This window comes from Camelus ferus, chromosome 1 (genome assembly GCF_009834535.1).
Source record: "Camelus ferus isolate YT-003-E chromosome 1, BCGSAC_Cfer_1.0, whole genome shotgun sequence".
Classification (NCBI taxonomy): Eukaryota; Metazoa; Chordata; class Mammalia; order Artiodactyla; family Camelidae; genus Camelus; species Camelus ferus.
This window is the reverse complement of record NC_045696.1, coordinates 22,194,897-22,213,380: the sequence shown is the minus strand read 5'-3', so window position 1 is coordinate 22,213,380 and position 18,484 is coordinate 22,194,897. Positions and strand designations below refer to the sequence as shown.

Here is an 18,484-nt window from a genome sequence, read left to right as displayed (position 1 = left end):
TTGAGAACTCCTTTTATCTGAATTTAGAACTTACGAACTTGTTCTGTAGTTTTCTGATTATTTTCTCTCTTTTTCATTTTGCTTTCTGAGAATTTTCTCTAATTTTATCTTCTAACGCTTCTATTGAGTTTTTCATTTGTGTCACTGTATTTTTAAAATTTTTTTGTTGTTCTTTTTTTATTGAAGTATAGTCAGTTTACAATATTGTGTCAATGTCTGCCATGCAGCATCATGTTTCAGTCATACATATACATACATATATTTGTTTTCATATTCTTTTTTATTATAGGTTACTACAAGATATTGAATATAGTTCCCTGTGCTATACAGTATAAACTTGTTATTTATTTTATATATAGTAATTAGTGTCTCCAAATCTTAAACTCTCAATTTATCCCTTCCCATTCCCTTCCCACTCTGGTAACCATAAGTTTGTTTTCTATGTCTGTGAGTCTGTTCTGTTTTGTAAGTAAGCTCACTTGTGTTCTTTTTTAAGATTCCACGTACAAGTGATAGTATATGGTATTTTTCTTTCTCTTTCTGGCTTACTTAGAATGATGATCTCCTTAAAATGTCTAATATCTTGTATTTTTATGTATTGATTTTTTTTTTGCAACAGGCTATACTTATTTCAGAGAAACTATTTTCTCTTACTTCCATGAAAATATCAATGGTAATATATATATATTTTTTTCTCTGTGTATTTTCTCTGGTTCTTCCTGTTTGCTTACGTTGTAACTCAGGTCTCTGTTTCTGTGAGTGTGATTTAAAAGATGTCTTAGACATCTGGTGATCCTTCATGTTTGCACATATTTGAGAGTGTGACATACAGACTGTGAGAGTGGGACATACAGACTGTGAGAGTGGAGGTTGTTGACTTTGCTGTAGGAAGGTCTGTCTGGACCCGTGCTATCACATAGAACTCTGTGCAATGATGGATGTGTTGTATGTCTACACTGTACCATAACACAACCATAGCCACACATGTCTGTTGATCACTTGAAAATGTGGCTTGTGCAACTGAGGAAATGCTGCTTTAATTTTACTTAGTTTAAGTTACCTAAGTTTTAATTTAAATCACTACAAGTGGCTAGTGGCTACTATGTTGGACAACACAGGTCTTGGCTTTCTCTTTGAATTTTTTCTTTAGTGGGTTGGGTTGGATTCATTAGAGAAAGAGTTTTGAACTCCTTTCTGGAAGGCTTACCCCTGATGGCTTGCATTCTGAGACCCAGATAAAGAAAAAGGAGTAGGGGCAGGGATGAGTTCTTTCCAAAATGCCAACATCCACATAGTTTTAATTTTCTGTTTAGTATTGCAGTCTCCCAACTCTCCCAGAGCCCTCTGCTTTAACTTTTCCAGAAAATAAACTTCTAAGCTTTTGTTGGGAGAAAATAGGGGATTTGAGGTTCTAAATGCTTTTGATTTTTTGTTCTATCTTCAGTCCTACTTCCAGAGCTACCCAGTAACACAAATTCCCAAGACTAGTGTGTAATCAATGCTTCTTGGCTTTTATCTCATCATCTTGGGGCCCAGTACTTTTGGATCTGGTACATTAGTTACCTTTCATTAATCTTCCCAATTTTCAAATTTTAATGCTGTCATGTTTTTCTCCATTTTTTTGTCCTACAATCTGATGTCTTGACAGAAAATTCTTTACCACGTTTTAATGGGGTTTCATAAAAGTAGAAAAATCATGTTCAGTCAGTCATCTTCACTCCACAGTTGGCTTATTTCATATATGGGTCGTCTTAGTCTGTTCGGGCTACTGTAACAAAAATATCACAGACTGAGTGGCTTAAACAACCAACATTTATTCCTAATAGTTTTCGATGCTGCGAAGTCCAAGGTCAAGGTGCTGAAAAATTTGGTGCTTGGTGAGGACACTAATCCCATTCATAAAAGCTCCATCCTTATGACTTAATCACTTCTCAAAGCCGCCTCCCCCCCATACTGTCAATCACCTTAGGGTTAGGATTTCAACACAGGAATTTTGGGGAAACAAACATTCAGTTCAGACCACGGTTTTATATTTATTATTTTTACAATCTAATCACTGACCTTACTACTTGTAAAGTTGATCTTTGAAATGATTATTTACAATGTCATCCAACTATTCTAATTTAGAATTCCTACCTCAAGGAATAATTTCAGATCTATGTAAAATATTTTTGCCTCCTTTTTTTTTACCAACTCCAGCAGCTAACTTCAATAAGTGTTTTAAACTTCCACCATTGAGACTTAATCAGGATAATTGAATAGGTTTCCCATAACAGGAGAGACTTTGTAAAGACTCAAATATAAGGCAGTTTCTTTTATTGCTGTGGAATAATTTTTGGAGAAAATATCATTTATATTCAAGTTCATATGGTATTTAGGCAAATCTATACATAATATTAAGCATGAGTGTAACTTAAATACATAATCAAAGCTATTGTGTACAGGGTGGTCAATAATAAGGATTGATTTTTCCTGGTGGTGCAGACGCACATCATTATGATTTACAGAAAATAAAGTGCTGTTTGTTGTTTATTCATGTTTATGGAATTGGGCATAAGTCCAATATATATTTAAAGGAATATATGACAAAGGATCAGCAGAGTCAGGGGTAGAATAAGCCATTTAATTTTATACAGTAATATATTCTCTTTTCTTTTTTTTTTGAGAGGGAGGTCATTAAGTCTACTTATTTGTTGTTGTTGTTTTTTTTTTTAATGGAGGTACTGGGGATTGAACCCAGGACCTCATGCATGCTAAGCATGTATTCTACCGCTGAGTTATACCTTCCCCCCTCAGTAATACATTTTAAACTTGTATTTCAGTTTGGACTTTTTATGGAGTTGGATGATTTATTTCTGCTCTTCATTTCCTAACTGTGAGCTGACTTTTCTTGCCAAATAAAGGTGGTTACTCACCTTCTATCCACCACAGTTGAGCCCAGTCAAGGCCTAGGCTTAGAACTTCTAAAGTACTCCAGTGTTCTTTAAGAATGTTACCTTGGGGAATAAGCAACCAGAGCTGGCTTTTGCCAGCATGTCCTTTGGGTGCTAAAATGAGCCTCTTCTCAGAGGATTTGTCCTCTGTTTTTGTTACATCTACAGTTCCACTTCTTTGTAAATCTTTGTGGTTGGCAAATCCCACTTTGGTTTATTTTTCTGTTCAAGTGGTTGAAGTTATTGCTCTACCTGCTTTGTTCTTCCTTTCCCCACAACTCCTACCCTGGCTTGGATTTGCCCTTCACAATTTACAGATGGTCCCTGACTTGGACAGTTCAACTTACGATTTTTTTGACTTTTAGAGTGTCAGAGCAACACCTATTCAGTAGAAACTGTACTTTGAATTTTGATCTTCTGCAGTACAGTCCTCTCTCGTGATGCTGGGTAGTGGCAATGAGCTGCAGTTCCCAGTCAGCCACGTGATCACGAGGGTGAACAACTGATACATATACAACCATTTTGTAACAGTACAACCACTTTGCTTTTTATTTTCAGTACAGTGTTTAATAAATCCCGAGAGATACTCAACACAGTATTATAAAATAGATTTTGTGTTCGATGATTTTGCCCAACTGTAGGCTAATTGTAAGTGTTCTGAACACGTTTAAGGTAAGCGAGGCTAAACTATAATGTTCAGTAGGTTAGATGCATTAAATGCATTTTTGACTTATGACATGTTTAATTTATGAAGGGCTTTTTGGGACTTAGCCCCATCATAAGTTGAAGAAGATCTGTAGTAATTAATTCTATAGCATTGTTTTGTTGCTTCTTGTTTCAGAAAGTCCCTTACACCCCTTCTGTCCCAAGTCTCCTCCCCATCTAACTAAACTGTGATGGTTCAGAAGACAAAAATCATGTGTGATGTGTCTTTGTAACCTCCACCCTCTGCCCCAGTGCTACACATGTAGAGGCACTCAGATTAGGCTTTCTCATCGAAGGAGACAGAACTGTGACATGTGCTGCCATTTATCTTGGACACCCTCTGTTCCAAGTGCAGTGTAGGCACTTCACATATTCTTTCTCATCCTTACATATATCCTGCAAAGAAACTGATAATTTTACCTCATTTCTCAGTTGAATCTGACGCTCAGAAGAGGCAAGTAACTTACATATAGCTGGTAAGCATCAGAGTCAGGATTTGAACCCATGTTCTTTCTACTATTGTATACCAATTCACCTCTCTCTCTGAGCTCACATAGATCCAAATAATCATAGCAGCATTACTTCGCTTGCCTCTAGATTTGTAATTTGGACTACTAACCTAGATGAATTCAGGTCCTATCCTGTTGACTTTCAATGTTAGCTCTGCTCTTTTGAGAATTAGGTGACCAACTTTCTGAGCAACAGTCCTTATCTCTTTAGGGATATTGTAGCCCAGTGAGAGCCCCAGAGCATCAAAGTATTGTCAATGAACAGCCTGCTTCTGAAACCCAGGACCTCCCCCGAGTCTAACAATGACAGGGCTTTTGTAGTGACGTAGGGCCTGTAACTTGTCCCTTCATTTCCTTCTTTGCATTTCATCACTCCCACATTTTTAAAACATCACTTCCTCTATGACATAATAATGGCAAGTATTCTATGACAAGTAAGTGCCAGGAATATTTCATTTGCCTCGGAAAGATATAAATTCCTGGGTCTATTCAGAGTCCAGTGGCTTTCAGAGAGACAGAGCATGCTGCTCCCCTTCAAGAAAGTCCACCAATGGGAGTGACTTCTGGTGATGCAATGTTGATATTTTAGTATCATCCTGGAGAAGGGAAGAGGTGGGGTTTCTCTGGAGCCAGATGAACTCATAATTAGTTCTCACCCAGGCTGCTTAAGCAATTATGGTGAAACCAAATCACATTATTTTTTTTTCCTGCTCTTGATAAAAGCCTCAACACTGCTCCTTCTGCCCCATAGGGCACTTGACTGGCGATTATTTCTAACATCACAGAAGCTATTATTTTCCTTTTGTTTCCAGGCTACAACTGTCACTGTGTAAAATAAGAAGTGTGGGGGAAATAATGCACACCTCTTGGTCTCCCTACTTCAGAGGCACCTAGCAACCCTGTCTCCAGGCAGGCGCACGCTTCTCCATGGTAGTTTACTGCCCACTCACAGCAGAGGCGGCGTGCTCTCTGCAAATAGCCTACCTCTTTGCTGGTGCCAGCTTGGTAGTGGGGTGCTGGTGTCATTTGGTGTCCTCAGGGACATTTGGTTCTTGTTCTGGGAAGACTAGGGCAAAGCAATGACTGTTTCCCCAAAGCTGTTTGTGGAATCACAAATTAGGTCAAGCAGTTCTGTACTTGGGGTTGCATAGTCTAAAATCAAAAGCAACGGTTTTCAGCCTTTGTTTTTTCCAGTCTTTGACATATTTCAGACATGAACTTTCCAGAATGTTCATGATATTCTTTTCTAAAGGATGTTTCCCAAATATATTTATGCAATGAGCAACCCTCCTGGCCATTTTGTTCATCTACCAACTGGCCCAGCAATGCTACACACATCAGCCATTCCCATTTCACCATATCCACTCTCTGCCTCCAAAATATCATGTAGGCTGAAGAGAGCCCTGCACTGGCTTACCAACCAGCCACATGGACTTTCCATTTCAGGCTCATGTACCACAGGACATTATGATGGGACGTTGAGACTTACAGTTCGCTTTCTGTATCTCAGGGCATTGTTAAAGAGTCTTTGTTTCTTTACTGCTTTATTTGATCTGCATTTTAACTCTCCCCTAGAGGAAAAGACTTGGAGAATGAAAGTTGCATCTTTCATGCATCTTTCACTGATGGAAACCAAGCTTTTCCTGTGGTTATTACATCAGGTTCCTAGGCATGTAAAGCTTGATTTGGGAAACTGTGAGTGCTGCTGGGTAGAGGGCTGATCTCAAGATATTGGGAAGGGAATAAGTTTTAACCTCCAAGAGTCTTTTTTTTTTTTTCACTCACCCACCAAACAATTACTGAATTCCTACCATGTGCCAGCCCTCTGCTAGGAACAAGGGAGACAAATATGAATGAAAAATTTTATTTACAAGCTCATAATCTGGAGAATATTTTAGTGAAAATAACAGTTAGGAACAATGTCAGATACGTTGTAATACAAGTAGTTTGGGAGGTTAGAAGGGGATAAGAGGACCCTCTAGGGAGATAGAAGCGGGGGGGGGGTGATATTTCTATCCTTTAATTTTTAATAATAGCTATGTTTCATAACTGGCTCACAACGATTCCTGAAAACCTAGCACTCAGCTCTCATGAGCTGGTGTGAACTGGCTCCAGCACACGGTGGGTAAGAGTGAAATTGGGAGGTATAGATGTGTCTTGTAGCTATGGTAAGAAGTTTGGATGCCCTCCATGAGGCAGGATAATTTGAAATATTAATCAGTGTTTTTGTTTCTTTTGCTTTGTATATTTTCACCTTCTTCCCCCAAAGAAGTTGCCTAACTTCTGTTTTTCCTTGCCTCAGAGGGTTTTGTATTGCTGGGCAAAAATCAAATATTTCTAAAGAACTAGGCTTGGCATTACCTACTGTCATAGGACCACCTGGATACAGTCAAGGTGAAGATCAGATGTGAACATTGTAAACTAAGACTAGAGGGCCCATTCTTGAATATTCTGTATGAGATCCCTGTACATTTCAAAAGATTCTTGGTGGAAAGAAGAAACTCAATAAAAAAAACTGAAACTGAACTTCTCACTGACTAAAGGAGAGGGCTCAGCATAACTTAACTATTTTAAAGAACTTAAGAGAAATGATGTTTCTTGCATTCTAGTGTTGTAGAATTAAACTGCTACTCATTATAGCTGTAGGCCATATTTTTTTTTAATTTTTAAAATTTGGGGGGTATGAGGGGAGGTAATTAGATTGATTAATTAATTAATTAATTTTAATGCAGGTACTAGGAACTGACCCAGGATGTGCTCTACCACTAAATTTTAGAAGGGTAATTGTCACCCATGGAGAGAAGGAAATGGAAGGGGGAGAACCTGACTGAGAAATGAGACCAGTTAGGTGTGGTCATCTGCCATGATAAAGAGGGTAATCAGGGAAGTGCCTCATACTTAGCAGGTGCTTAATAAGTACTTGATAAATGAATGAAAGAGTGAATAAATGAGTAAGTCTAATGAGCAAGCAAATATGCATGTTTCCACTACATTAAAAATGGAACTGGTCAGGAAAATAACAAGATAAGCCATGGACTGGGGGAAAATCATTGCAAAAGACATATCTGATAAAGGACTGTTAACCAAAATATACAAAGAACTTAAAAAAAAAAAACCAGCAACAAGAAAATGAACAACCTGATAAAAATTTGGCAAAAGACCTGAAAGATACCTCACTAGAGAAGGTATACAAATAGCAAACAAGTACATGAAAAGATGTTCTACTTCAGATGCCATTAGGGAATGTAAAATAAAACAATAAAGACTACCACTACGCACTTAACGGAGTGGCCAAAATCCAGAGCACTGATGACACCTAACGCTGGCAAGGATGTGGGGCAACAGGAACACTCATTCATTACTGGTGGGAATGCAAAATGGTGCACCCACTGTGGAAGACTGTTTGACAGTCTCTTATGAAACTAAACATACTCTTAGAACATGAGCCAACAATCATTCTTCTTAGTATTTACCCAAAGGAGCTGAAAACTTTTGTCTACACAAAAGCCTGCACATGAATGTTTATAGCAACTTTATTTATAATTGCCAAAACATGGGAGCAGCTAAGATATCATTCAGTAGGTGAGTGGGTAAACAAACTGTACATCCAGACAAGGGAATATTATTTAGCACTAAAATGAAATGAGCTATTAAGCCATAAAAGAACATGGAAGAAACTTAAATGTGTATTACTTAGTGAAAGAAGCCAAACTGAGAAGGCTATATATACTGGATGATTCCACACTGTGATATTTTGGAAAAGGCAAAACTATGGAGACAATAAAAAGATCAGTGGTTGCCAGGGAGTGGGGGGAGGGAAGCATGAATAGGTGGAACACGGAAGGCTTTTAGGTCATTGAAACTATTCTGTATGACACTATCATGGTGGATACATGTCACTATATGTGTGTCCAAATCCATAGAATATCCAAAACCAAGAGTGAATTCTAATGTGAACTTATGGTCTTTGTGTGATAATGATGTGTCAATGTAGGTTCATCAATTGTAGCAAATGTATGACTGTGGTGGGGGATGTTGATAGTTGGGGGAGGCTGCACATATATGTGAGGACAGAGGGTAATGGGAAATCCCAGTACCTTCCATTCAGTTTTGCTGTGAATCTAAAACTGCTCTAAAAAATAAAGTCTACTTGAAAGGGGGAAAAAAAAATGTCTGGGAGTTACGAGGATGCATGATTCACTACCTAGATGGTATTAGGGAAACCAGAGCATTTCTATGTTGCCTGAAGATGATATTCTGGCCAGTGGACTGTGCCTTTATAAAGATCAAAGAGCCCGTCAATGAAAACAAATGCCAGTGTGGCAGAGGAAATTCAGGCATACAGATTATTATGAAGTATATGTGTTGAAGAATAGAGTATGAGAATTTGAACTAACAACTCGGTTTACCATTCCACCAATGTCAGGTGACTTTGGAGTTTATTAGAACCTTCAAAAAGTTAGAGGAGGTGTCAGCTCTACATTTACAACCTACCACCTTTCTACCAGGCAGTTGTAGCAATGGGACATTTCAGACCATATAATTCTAAGTAACCAAATATTGGGTAGCAAGCAGGCACAAAACAATCATACAGTCTCTGTTTACCTCTAATAGTTTTAGTTTCAACCCTTGACACAATGACCAAGGCCTTCATGAAAGGGTGTCCCCAAGATGAAGACAAGTGTGTTCTGATGGAGGGAGGGTCAGGCCTTTTGGTTCGATCAGAAGACAGGCTCGTCCACTGATGGGAGGGGCACAGCACCATACCTGTCCCCCTGGTAGGAACCGCTAGTCTGGATGGGTATTTATTTATACCTTGTTCCTGCAAAGGTGGAGATGTCCAACTTTTAACAAGCAGGTAACTTAAACTCCACTAATTTTGCCAACTAGGAATTCTTTCAAATATGCTAAATAATAAAACTTCTGGTGTTTTGACAAAAATACTTTTGAATGCCACCTGGCCAGTTCTTAGGATATTAATTGTGTTAGGCCACTTCACATGCTCATTGATCCCTAGGGCGTAAATTAGAGTTAAATTGCACACGCGGGAGTTCTCAGTGTTATATACTGTGGTATGGTAAAGCAAATTACAACAGACAATAAAAACTGAAAGACATATCAAGAAAAAGATTTTTTTTAACAGTTTCAGAATGAAACTGTTCCTCTGCTTTGAGTTGTACTAGTAACTATGACATCTAATTGTGCTGGAGAGAGTGAGTGCATATGGAGCTTTATAGCGTTTAACAGAAACAGTTTAAAGCAATTTACTGCCTTGGTTGCTGTAGCATCATAGCTCCTTTCTGAGATCTCCTATTAACAAACGATTTTCCATTAACAAAAGCCTTTATGTAAAGCTTTATTTTATGATTTTTTTTTTTTTTTTTGGTAACAAGAAGAGTACTATGGATGAGCAGAAAAATATCCCAGAGAGAGGTTGTCATAGGAACTGTGCCAGGAGAGCAGCTATGCACAGGGAAAATGCACCATCCAAGGAGGAGAGGAAGGAAGTGATCTTGAAGCTACTCTTTCCATCAGTTTTGGTGAGTAAAGCTCTCATGAATCTCATGTCAATTGTCCTCAGTGGTAGCAGAGGTAGGTGGGATACTGGGAGACTGTGGGTTGATGATATATACCTCATGGGGTTGTTGTAAGAGATTAAAAATAGATAAAATAGGAGCAAGCATGGGCACCTGACTTGTTTTCGCTCCCTCGTGCTGCAGCACCGGCCCCAATAAAGGCTTGCCTGAAATTCCCTGCTGGCCTGTTATCAATTTCTGTTGATTAAAGAGTCCAATGGCCTGGGTCGGTATCAATGATATGGTCCTGGTCCTGCTGGGTCCCAGCTTATGAGAGTCTTTCTGATCAAAGTTACCCCCATGGGCAGACTGTGGTTAAGTGCTTTAATCTCTGTCTCCATGAAGTTCTGTTATCCTGCTCCAAGAGATTGAATTGGCAGTCTCTAACTTCCCTACTTTTTTAAGCACAAGAATATAAGTTTTTAAAATGTTTTGCTTTGAGGTAATTATAGATTCACAGGAAATTGCAAAGATAGCACAGAGGGGTCCTCTACCTTTCACCTAGTGTCCCTAAATGGTTACATCTTACATAAATGTAGCACATTATCAAAACAAGGAAATTAACAGTGGTACAACATATGTATACATCTACATAATTCTTTTAATTTAAAATTTATATAAAATATACATAACATAAAATTTACCATCTTAACCATTTTTAGGTTCGGCAGTATTAAGTACATTCACATTGTTGTGCAACCAATCTCCAAAACTATTTTATCTTGCAAAACTGAAATTCTGTACCCATTAAACACTAACTCTCCACTCTTCCCTCCCCCCAGCCCTTGGCAACCACCTTTGTACTCTCTGTTTCTATAAATTTTATAGATGATGTATGTAAGTAGAATAATATTGTATTTGTCTTTTTGTGACTGTTTAAATCCAAGTAGTATAGTGTCCCCAAGGTTCATCCATGTTGTAGCATGTATGAGAATTTATTTCCTTTTTAGGTCAGCCATATTCCATTATATGTATATACCCCATTTTGTTTATTCAGCTGTTGATGGACACTTGGGTTGCTTCCACCTTTTGGCTGTTGTGAATAATGCTGCTATGAACATTGGTGTACCAATATCTCTTTGAGATCCTGATTTCAAAACTTTTGGAACTATATCCTCCCCAAAAGAAAAAAAAAAGATAAAATATATAAAACACATACTATATATAGTTCCTGACTATATTAATATTAATACTAAATTATAGTAATCTTTACTATCTCATATAATCCTCAGTAGAGCCCTCTGAGGAAGACAGAGTCATTATTCAGATTTTCCAGATGAGAAAATGAGGTGCAGAGAAGTTGAATTGTTTAAGGTCACATGGTAAGTGGTACAGATGGGACTCAAATGCAAGGTCATCTGACTCTAGGGCCTTTAATGTCTCTGCTATACTGAACTAGTAGGCAATCAATAGCTGGCAATAATTATAAAAATGATTCTTTGGTGATGGAGTAGTAGTGGGAGTTTCAGTTGCTATGAGATACATATGGCTAAATGTCACAGCATTTGTTGAGTTTGTTTTTCCCTTAGGTTTATTTTTCCTAAACCAAACAGAAATGGCTTCCTACAGTATGACAATCATTTTGTTTCATTATCCTCTCCTTACTCCCCAGTACAGAGCTCCAGGTTACCCCAGCCAATCCACGTCTTCCTACAGCACTCTAAGAAAATCAGGAATCTTCTCCCTGTCTCTCTCTTTCCCGAAGGAGAAACTCATAGCTGGGGTTTCCTTACCATGCCTTCTCAAAAGTTTCCAAACTCTATATTGTCAGCTGAATTATGTCTCCCCCTCAAATTCATATGTGGAAATCTATCAAAGATAAATTTTTAAAAATTGAACTATAATTGATTTACAATGTTGTATTAGTTTGTTAGCTTCAGATGTCCAGCAAAGTGATTCATATATATATGTATATATATTTTTTCTTTTTCATATTCTTTTCCATTATAGGTTATTATAAGATATTGAATATAGTTCTCTGTGCTATACAAAAGGTCTGTTGTTTATCTATTTTATATGTAGTAGTGTGTATCTGTTAATCCCAAACTCCTAATTTATCCCTCACTCCTCATTTCCCCTTTGGTAACCATAAGTTTGTTTTCTATGTCTGTAAGTCTGTTTCTATTTTGTCAATAAGTTCATTTGTACCTTTTTCTTTTTTTTCAGACTCCACGTAAAAGTGATATCATATGATATTTGTGTTTCTCTATCTGACTTACTTCACTTAGTATGATAATCTCTAGGTCCATCCATGTTGCTGCAAATGGCATTATTTCATTCTTTTTTATGGCTGAGTAGTATTCCATTATATCTATCTATCTATCTATCTGTCTATCTATCTATCTATCTATCTATCTATCTATCTATCTATCTACCACATCTTCTTTATCTAGTCATCTGTTGATGGACATTTTGGTTGTTTCCATGTCTTAGCTATTGTGAATAATGCTGCTATGAATACTGGGTTCATATATCTTTTTGAATTAGAGTTTTCTCTGGGTATATACCCAGGAATAGTATTTCAGGATCATATAGTAAGTCTATTTTTAGTTTTTTAGTCCATGCTGTTCTCCAGAGTGGCTGCACCAATTTACAGTCCCATTAACAGTGTATGAGGGATCTAAAGAAAATTATTCATGACACTTGTTAAAGAAAGGTAAGGCAAACTTTATTTTGGGGGACTATCACAAGGGTATAGGAATCATTACAATGAGGTTTTATAGTAGGGGAGAGAGATTGGGCTCAAGTCCAAATATAAGGAAAGATGGGAATTTGTAGTCAAGAATCAGGGTGGGAGTCAGTGGGTGGAAAATTACTAAGAGGAGACGTCATATAGGTAAGGGCACATTCTAAACTGACCTAACAGGATTCTTGCTGAAGTCAGGCCAGGGTGATCAGATATCACCTGGATGGTAGGTGATGAGGTGATACTGAGGGTGATCAGATATAGAGGATGGGGAATTCTGGTTAAACTAACTTAGCAAGATTCTTGCCAGAACTGCATTCTACAAGGAAGGACGTGGAACCCAAGGTCAGGCCTAGTGAGAAAAGAGGGTCCAGAACTGCCTGAGCAGGGAGTGGGCAAGATGGCAGAGCAGCAAAGCCCTGAGCTCCCCTCCTCCCACGGGCATGCCAAAATTACACCTATATACAGAGCAATTATTGATGCAAATGGCCTGAAGACTTGCAGAAAAGATCTTCTACAACTAATGCTATGAAGAAGGAACTACAATGAGACAGATAGGAGGGGCAGAGGTGCAGTAAAGTCAAGACCTGTACACCCTGGTGAGCCAAGACCTGTACATCACAAACAAGAAGACAGTTACAACTGCAGAGGCTCTCCCCAAGGAGCAAGAGACCCGAGACCCACATTGGGCTCCCCAGCCTGGGGGTCCTCTCTGGGAAGACGAGCCTCCAGAACATTTGGCTTTGAAGGCCAGTAAAGCTTACTTTCAGGAGAGGCACAGGGCTGTGGGAGACAGAGACTCCACTTGTAAAGAGCACATACAAAACCTCCCACACTCCAAGACCCAGGGTAGAAGTAATTTGAAAGGAGCCTGGGTTAGACCCACTTTCTGATCTTGAAGAGCTTCCTGGAGAGGAGGGAGGCAATTTGGACTCACCCTGGGGACAGATGCTGGCAGCAGCCATTTTGGGGGTCTTGTCCTACCACAAGGACACTTGTGCTGGAAGCACCATTTTCCCTTTCTTTCTTTCCTTCCTTCCTTCCTTCCTTCCTCTAAACGTCCTACTTTCCTTCCTTTATTGGCTGGGAAGTCGCCGTTCTTGTGCTTTCTGGAGGGCGGGCCGTTCTTTATCTCGGAGAAGTCCTGCCGTCTGTAGGATCCTTCGCTTCCTAGTCCTCCTTCCTTCTTTTTTCTTAATTTTGTGCTACTTGTTCTTTCTTTCTTCAGTCTTTCTTTCTTTCTTCTTCTTTCTTTCTTTCTTTCTTTCTTTATTTTTTCTTTCTTTCTTTCTTTCTTTCTTTCTTCCTTTTTCTTTTCTTTTCTTTCCACTGAGGCATTTTATTTGTTTGTATGTATTATATCCCTAGAAAAAAGAATCCAAGGATTTCCCCTCCTGTGTATTTTGGTCCATGATGCCAGCTGAGGTTGTCAGGACAATGAAACTAAACTGATGTATGGGAGCAGGTTATCCTGCCATTTTTCTAGATCTTTGATTTGTACCTCAAATCTGTGGCTGATCACTCCATACTTACTTAGCCTGCCTGTGAGGTTCACAACAATTTTTCCAGCTCTGTGGTCACTGGTGATTTTAAATTAGCCAATGTAACCATACTTCATTATCACAGTTAGAAACCGAACAATGACTTTGGAGCCTGGCCTAATAAGAACCTGGCGCTTGCCTCTCTTTTCAGCATTACTGATGTTCTTGAGAGCATCAGTGAGGACATTCTTGTGCACCATTGTGGCGGCACGGAAAGAGGGCAAGCACCATTTCTGAATCCTCCCTTCAGCTCATTGTGCCAGGATTCAGCCCTGCCAACTAGCCAGCTGGCAGCAGTTGGGGGACACCCCAGGCCAAGCAGTTAGCTGGGTGGGGACACAGCCCCACCCACCAGCGGGCTGGCTGCCTTAGGATCCCCAGAGGCCCTAGCCACCCTAATACCTGGCCCTGCATACCAGATGGCCCAGGACCCAGCCTCATCCACCAGGGGGTGAGCATCAGCCCTGGGACCCTGGGGGCCTCAGCCCTACCCATAAGCAAACTGACACCAGCTTCAGGACACCTTGGGTTCTTCAGCCAGCTGCCCTAGGATCTGGCCCCAACCACCACTGGACCAACACAAGCTCCAGGAGCCAGCTCTGCTGGGACATGGCCCTGCCAACCAGTGGGCTAGCACTACTCCTGGGACCCTCCCCAGGGCTCTGCAGCTAGCCACCTCATGACCCAGGCCCATCTACTAGTGGGCCAAAGCCTCTGCACAAGGTGGGGCCTGGCAACCAACCAGGCTGTGGTCCAGCTCCGCCCACCGGCACACCTGCAGCAATCATCCTGCCATAACATAAGGACCCATGCAGCCCACAGAGAAGGCATCCCTAGAGCATACAGCTCTGGTGCCGAGAGGGGAGTGCATTGCTGGGATTCACAGGACATTCTCTATGTAAGGCCACTTTTCCAGGATAGGAAAACATAACAACTTACTAAGTACATAGAAATAAAAATGGCAGATTAGGCAAAATGAGATGACAGAGGACTAGGTTCCCAACAAAGGAACAAGATAAAATCCCAGAAATACTAAATGAAGTGGAAATAAGCAATCTACCTGCTAAAAGATTGCACGGTAATGATCATAAAGATGCTCAGTGAACTCAGGGGAAGAATGGATGGACACAGTGACAAATTTAACAGAGAGTTAGAGGATGTAAAGAAGAATCAAACAGAGCTGAAAAATATAATAACTGAAATAAAGAAATACACTAGAGGGAATCAACAGTAGATTAGATGATACAGAAGAATGGATCAGTGCACTGGAAGACAGAATAGGGGAAATTACTGAAGCTGAACAGAAGAAAGAATAAAAAGAAATGAGGACAGTTTAAGAGACTTCTGGGACAACATGAAGTGCACTAATATTCACATTATAGGAGTCCCAGAAGGAGAAGAGAGAGATAAAGGGATAGAGAAGATATCTGAAAACATAAAGACTGAAAATTGTCCTAACTTGTGAAAGGAAACAAACATCCAGGTATAGGAAGCACAGAGATTCCAAACAGGATCAACCCAAAGAGGACTACACCAGACACACTGTAATTAAAATGACAAAAATTAAAGATAAAGAGAGAATATTAAAAGCAGCAAGGAAAAAGCAACAGGTTACATACAAGGGAAATCCCATAAGGTCATCAGCTGATTTTTCAGCAGAAACTCTGCAGGTCAGAAGGGAGTGGCACTATATATTTAAAGTAATGAAAGGGAAAAACGTACAACCAAGAATATTCTACCCAGCAAGGCTTTCATTCAGATTTGAAGGCGAGATAAAAAATTGTACAGAAAAGCAAAAGCTAAAAGAGTTTAGCACCACCAAACCAGCTTTACAAGAAATGTTAAAGGGACTTCTCTAGGTAGAAAAGAAAAGGCCACAACTAGAAATCTGAAAATTATAAAAGGAAAAATCTCATTGGGAAAGGCAATTATACAGTAATGGTAATAGGTCAATTGCTTATAAAGCTAGTAGGGATGTTAAAATACAAAAATAGTAAAATCGTCTATATCCATAATAAACAGTTAAAGGACACACAAAACAAAAAGATATAAAATATGTCAAAAACAGTAAACATGGAGAGGGGAGTAAAAATTCAGGACTGTTAAAATGTGTTTGTACTTAAGAGATCAGTAACTTAAAATAATCTTATTATATATATATATTTATATAGTTTTATATACACATATTTATATATAAACTTTGTGGTAACCACAAATCAAAAATCTATAGTGGATACACACGAAAAAGAGAAAGAAATCCAAACATAACACTAAAGATAGTCATCAAATCACAGCGGAGGAGAGCAAGAAAAAGAAGAAAGGAATATAAAAGAACTCAAACAAAGACAAATACTGCATGATTTCACTTACATGTGGAATCTAAAAACAAAACAAATGAACAAACATAACTACACAGAAACAGAGTCATAGATACAGAGAATAAACAGTTGGGATGGGGGCAGGGAGAAGAGAGAAATAGGTGAGGGAGATTGAGAGGTACAAACTTCCAGTTACAAAATAAATGAGTCATGGGTATGAAATGTACGGTTTGGGAGATATAGTCAATAATTATGTAATATCTTTGTGTGGGGCCAGACGGTAACTAGAATTATTATGGTGATCATTTTGATATGTATAGAAATATTAAATCACTATGTTGTATACCAGGAACTAACATAGTGTTGTTAGTTGCAGTGTTGTAGGTCAATTATACTTCAAAAACAAACAAATAAAAAAACAAACTCATAGAAAGAGATCAGATTTGTGGTTACCAAAGATAGGGGGTAGAGAGAGGGGGAATTAGAAGGTAGTCAGAAGGTCAAATTTCCAGTTATAAGACAAATAGATACTAGGGATGTAACATGCAATGTGATAGATATAATCAACACTGCTGTACATTAAATATGAAAGTTGTTAAGAGAGTAAATTCTGTTGGTTCTCATTACAAAAAATTTTTTTTCTATTTCTTTAATTTTGTATCTATATGAAATGACAACTGTTTACTAAACTTACTATCTTCATTTCATGATGTATGTAAGTCAAATAAATATGCTATATATCTCGAACTTATACAGTGCTGTATGTCAATTATATCTCAGTAAAATTGGGATGGAAAAAAGAAAAACTAATACCCAAGAATTAGTCATTAACAATATAAAGTCAGTCATTTATAAAAATAATTTCTCATGTATAATAAAAGTATATAAAATTTTCTATTTGATGAGAGAACGATACTGTAACAGACTGCATGTTATTAGGTTACCTTATCAATGAAATCTTATTTAAAAACTAAAATAAATAAATAAATAGGGGGGAAGAGAACAATCTGACTGAAGTCTGCTCAAGGAGAGAATCTTTGTCCAGTGCCCAAGAATGTGACTGCATTTGGAGACAGGGCCTTTAAAGAGGCGATTAAGGTAAAATGAGGTCTTATGGGTGGACTCTAATCCAATAGGACTGGTGTCCTTAGCAGTAGAGGAGCTTAAGACACAGACACACCCACAAAGGGAAGACCACGTGAAGACATCAGTGGCAGACAGCCATTTACAAGCCAAGGAAGGCGGCCTTTAGAAGAAACCAACTCTGCCAAAACCTTGATCTTAGACTTCTAGATCCCAGACCTGTGAGGAAATAAATTCTGTTGTTCAAGCCATTCAATCAGTGGTGTTTGTTATGGCAGCTCTAGCAAACTACACTGGTCCGGGCACCAAAAGTTGACTCAGACCCATGTCACCTCTTCCTCTTGGCATCTCCACTCTCGTCATTCTGTGGCTGTGTCCATTTCACTGTGGTTAAGCACCAGGTGTGGAATGCCAGTCCACTGTGTAAGATGGCACAGGTCCACTTTGCAAATGGCTCTGGAAGGCAAAGTATAGGAACATTAATCAAGGTACGTGCTTTCCTTTCTTTTCTTGTTCCTGCCTCCTACTCGCCAGGGTTCTCCCAGGGGTGATGCCTTCCTCAGAGCTAACACGAAACTTTTTCCTATCTAGATGCAGGTTCTCACAGGACAGCACTACCATTAACTGTTTAATATGTCTGTTGACCACCCCGACCCCACCTTCAGTTAATTTCTGAATACGTAGATACTGAAATTGTGCTTATGAATGATTGGTTTCTATATTCCTAGGACTTACTGTAATTTTTGATTCAAAGAAGACACTAATTCATGTTTGAACTTCTTGAGTAGATATATCTCTATCCGTCTATTTCAATCTATCTACCTATATATACATAATTTTAAAAATCTTTTCTTCCTTGTTTACTTCTGATAAGGGGGCTTTGTAATACAGACTGAAGTGGAAGAGATTTTAAGCACATTAAACAGCTGATGCTATGAGCAGTGATCAATGTTATAAGAAAAAGGGTTTATCTTTATTTTAAATGCTCTGATCAGAAGATTTGGAAACACCTAAGCCTCTTCTTATGAGGGAGAAGGCAAGTATAACGTGGGCTGAGTTGTCTGGGAAAAATGGTCATCATGACCTCAAGGGATTCTACTGTCTACTCCTCTCTTGGGTGGAGCCAGCACCCC

At 38.8% G+C, this 18,484-nt stretch overlaps 1 protein-coding gene and 1 pseudogene across 4 annotated transcripts in view; one reads left to right on the top strand and one right to left on the bottom strand.

Annotated features, from left to right (window-relative positions):
• LOC116662776 overlaps window positions 1–18,484 on the top strand; it is a 212,847-nt gene that overhangs the window by 38,880 nt on the left and 155,483 nt on the right. For 2 of the 4 annotated variants that reach the window (XR_004318823.1, XM_032477115.1), the window contains exon 3: window positions 9,541–9,687. Coding sequence is in view for 3 of the 4 variants with exons in the window: in XM_032477115.1 (XP_032333006.1) it covers window positions 9,541–9,687 (147 nt within the window). In the remaining variant the exon portion in view is untranslated. Of the gene's footprint in view, window positions 1–9,540; window positions 9,688–11,335; window positions 11,591–18,484 lie in introns of those variants that run through there. The other 2 variants (XM_032477108.1, XM_032477118.1) reach the window with 2 other exon arrangements.
• Window positions 13,674–15,223, bottom strand: LOC116662778 (annotated as a pseudogene).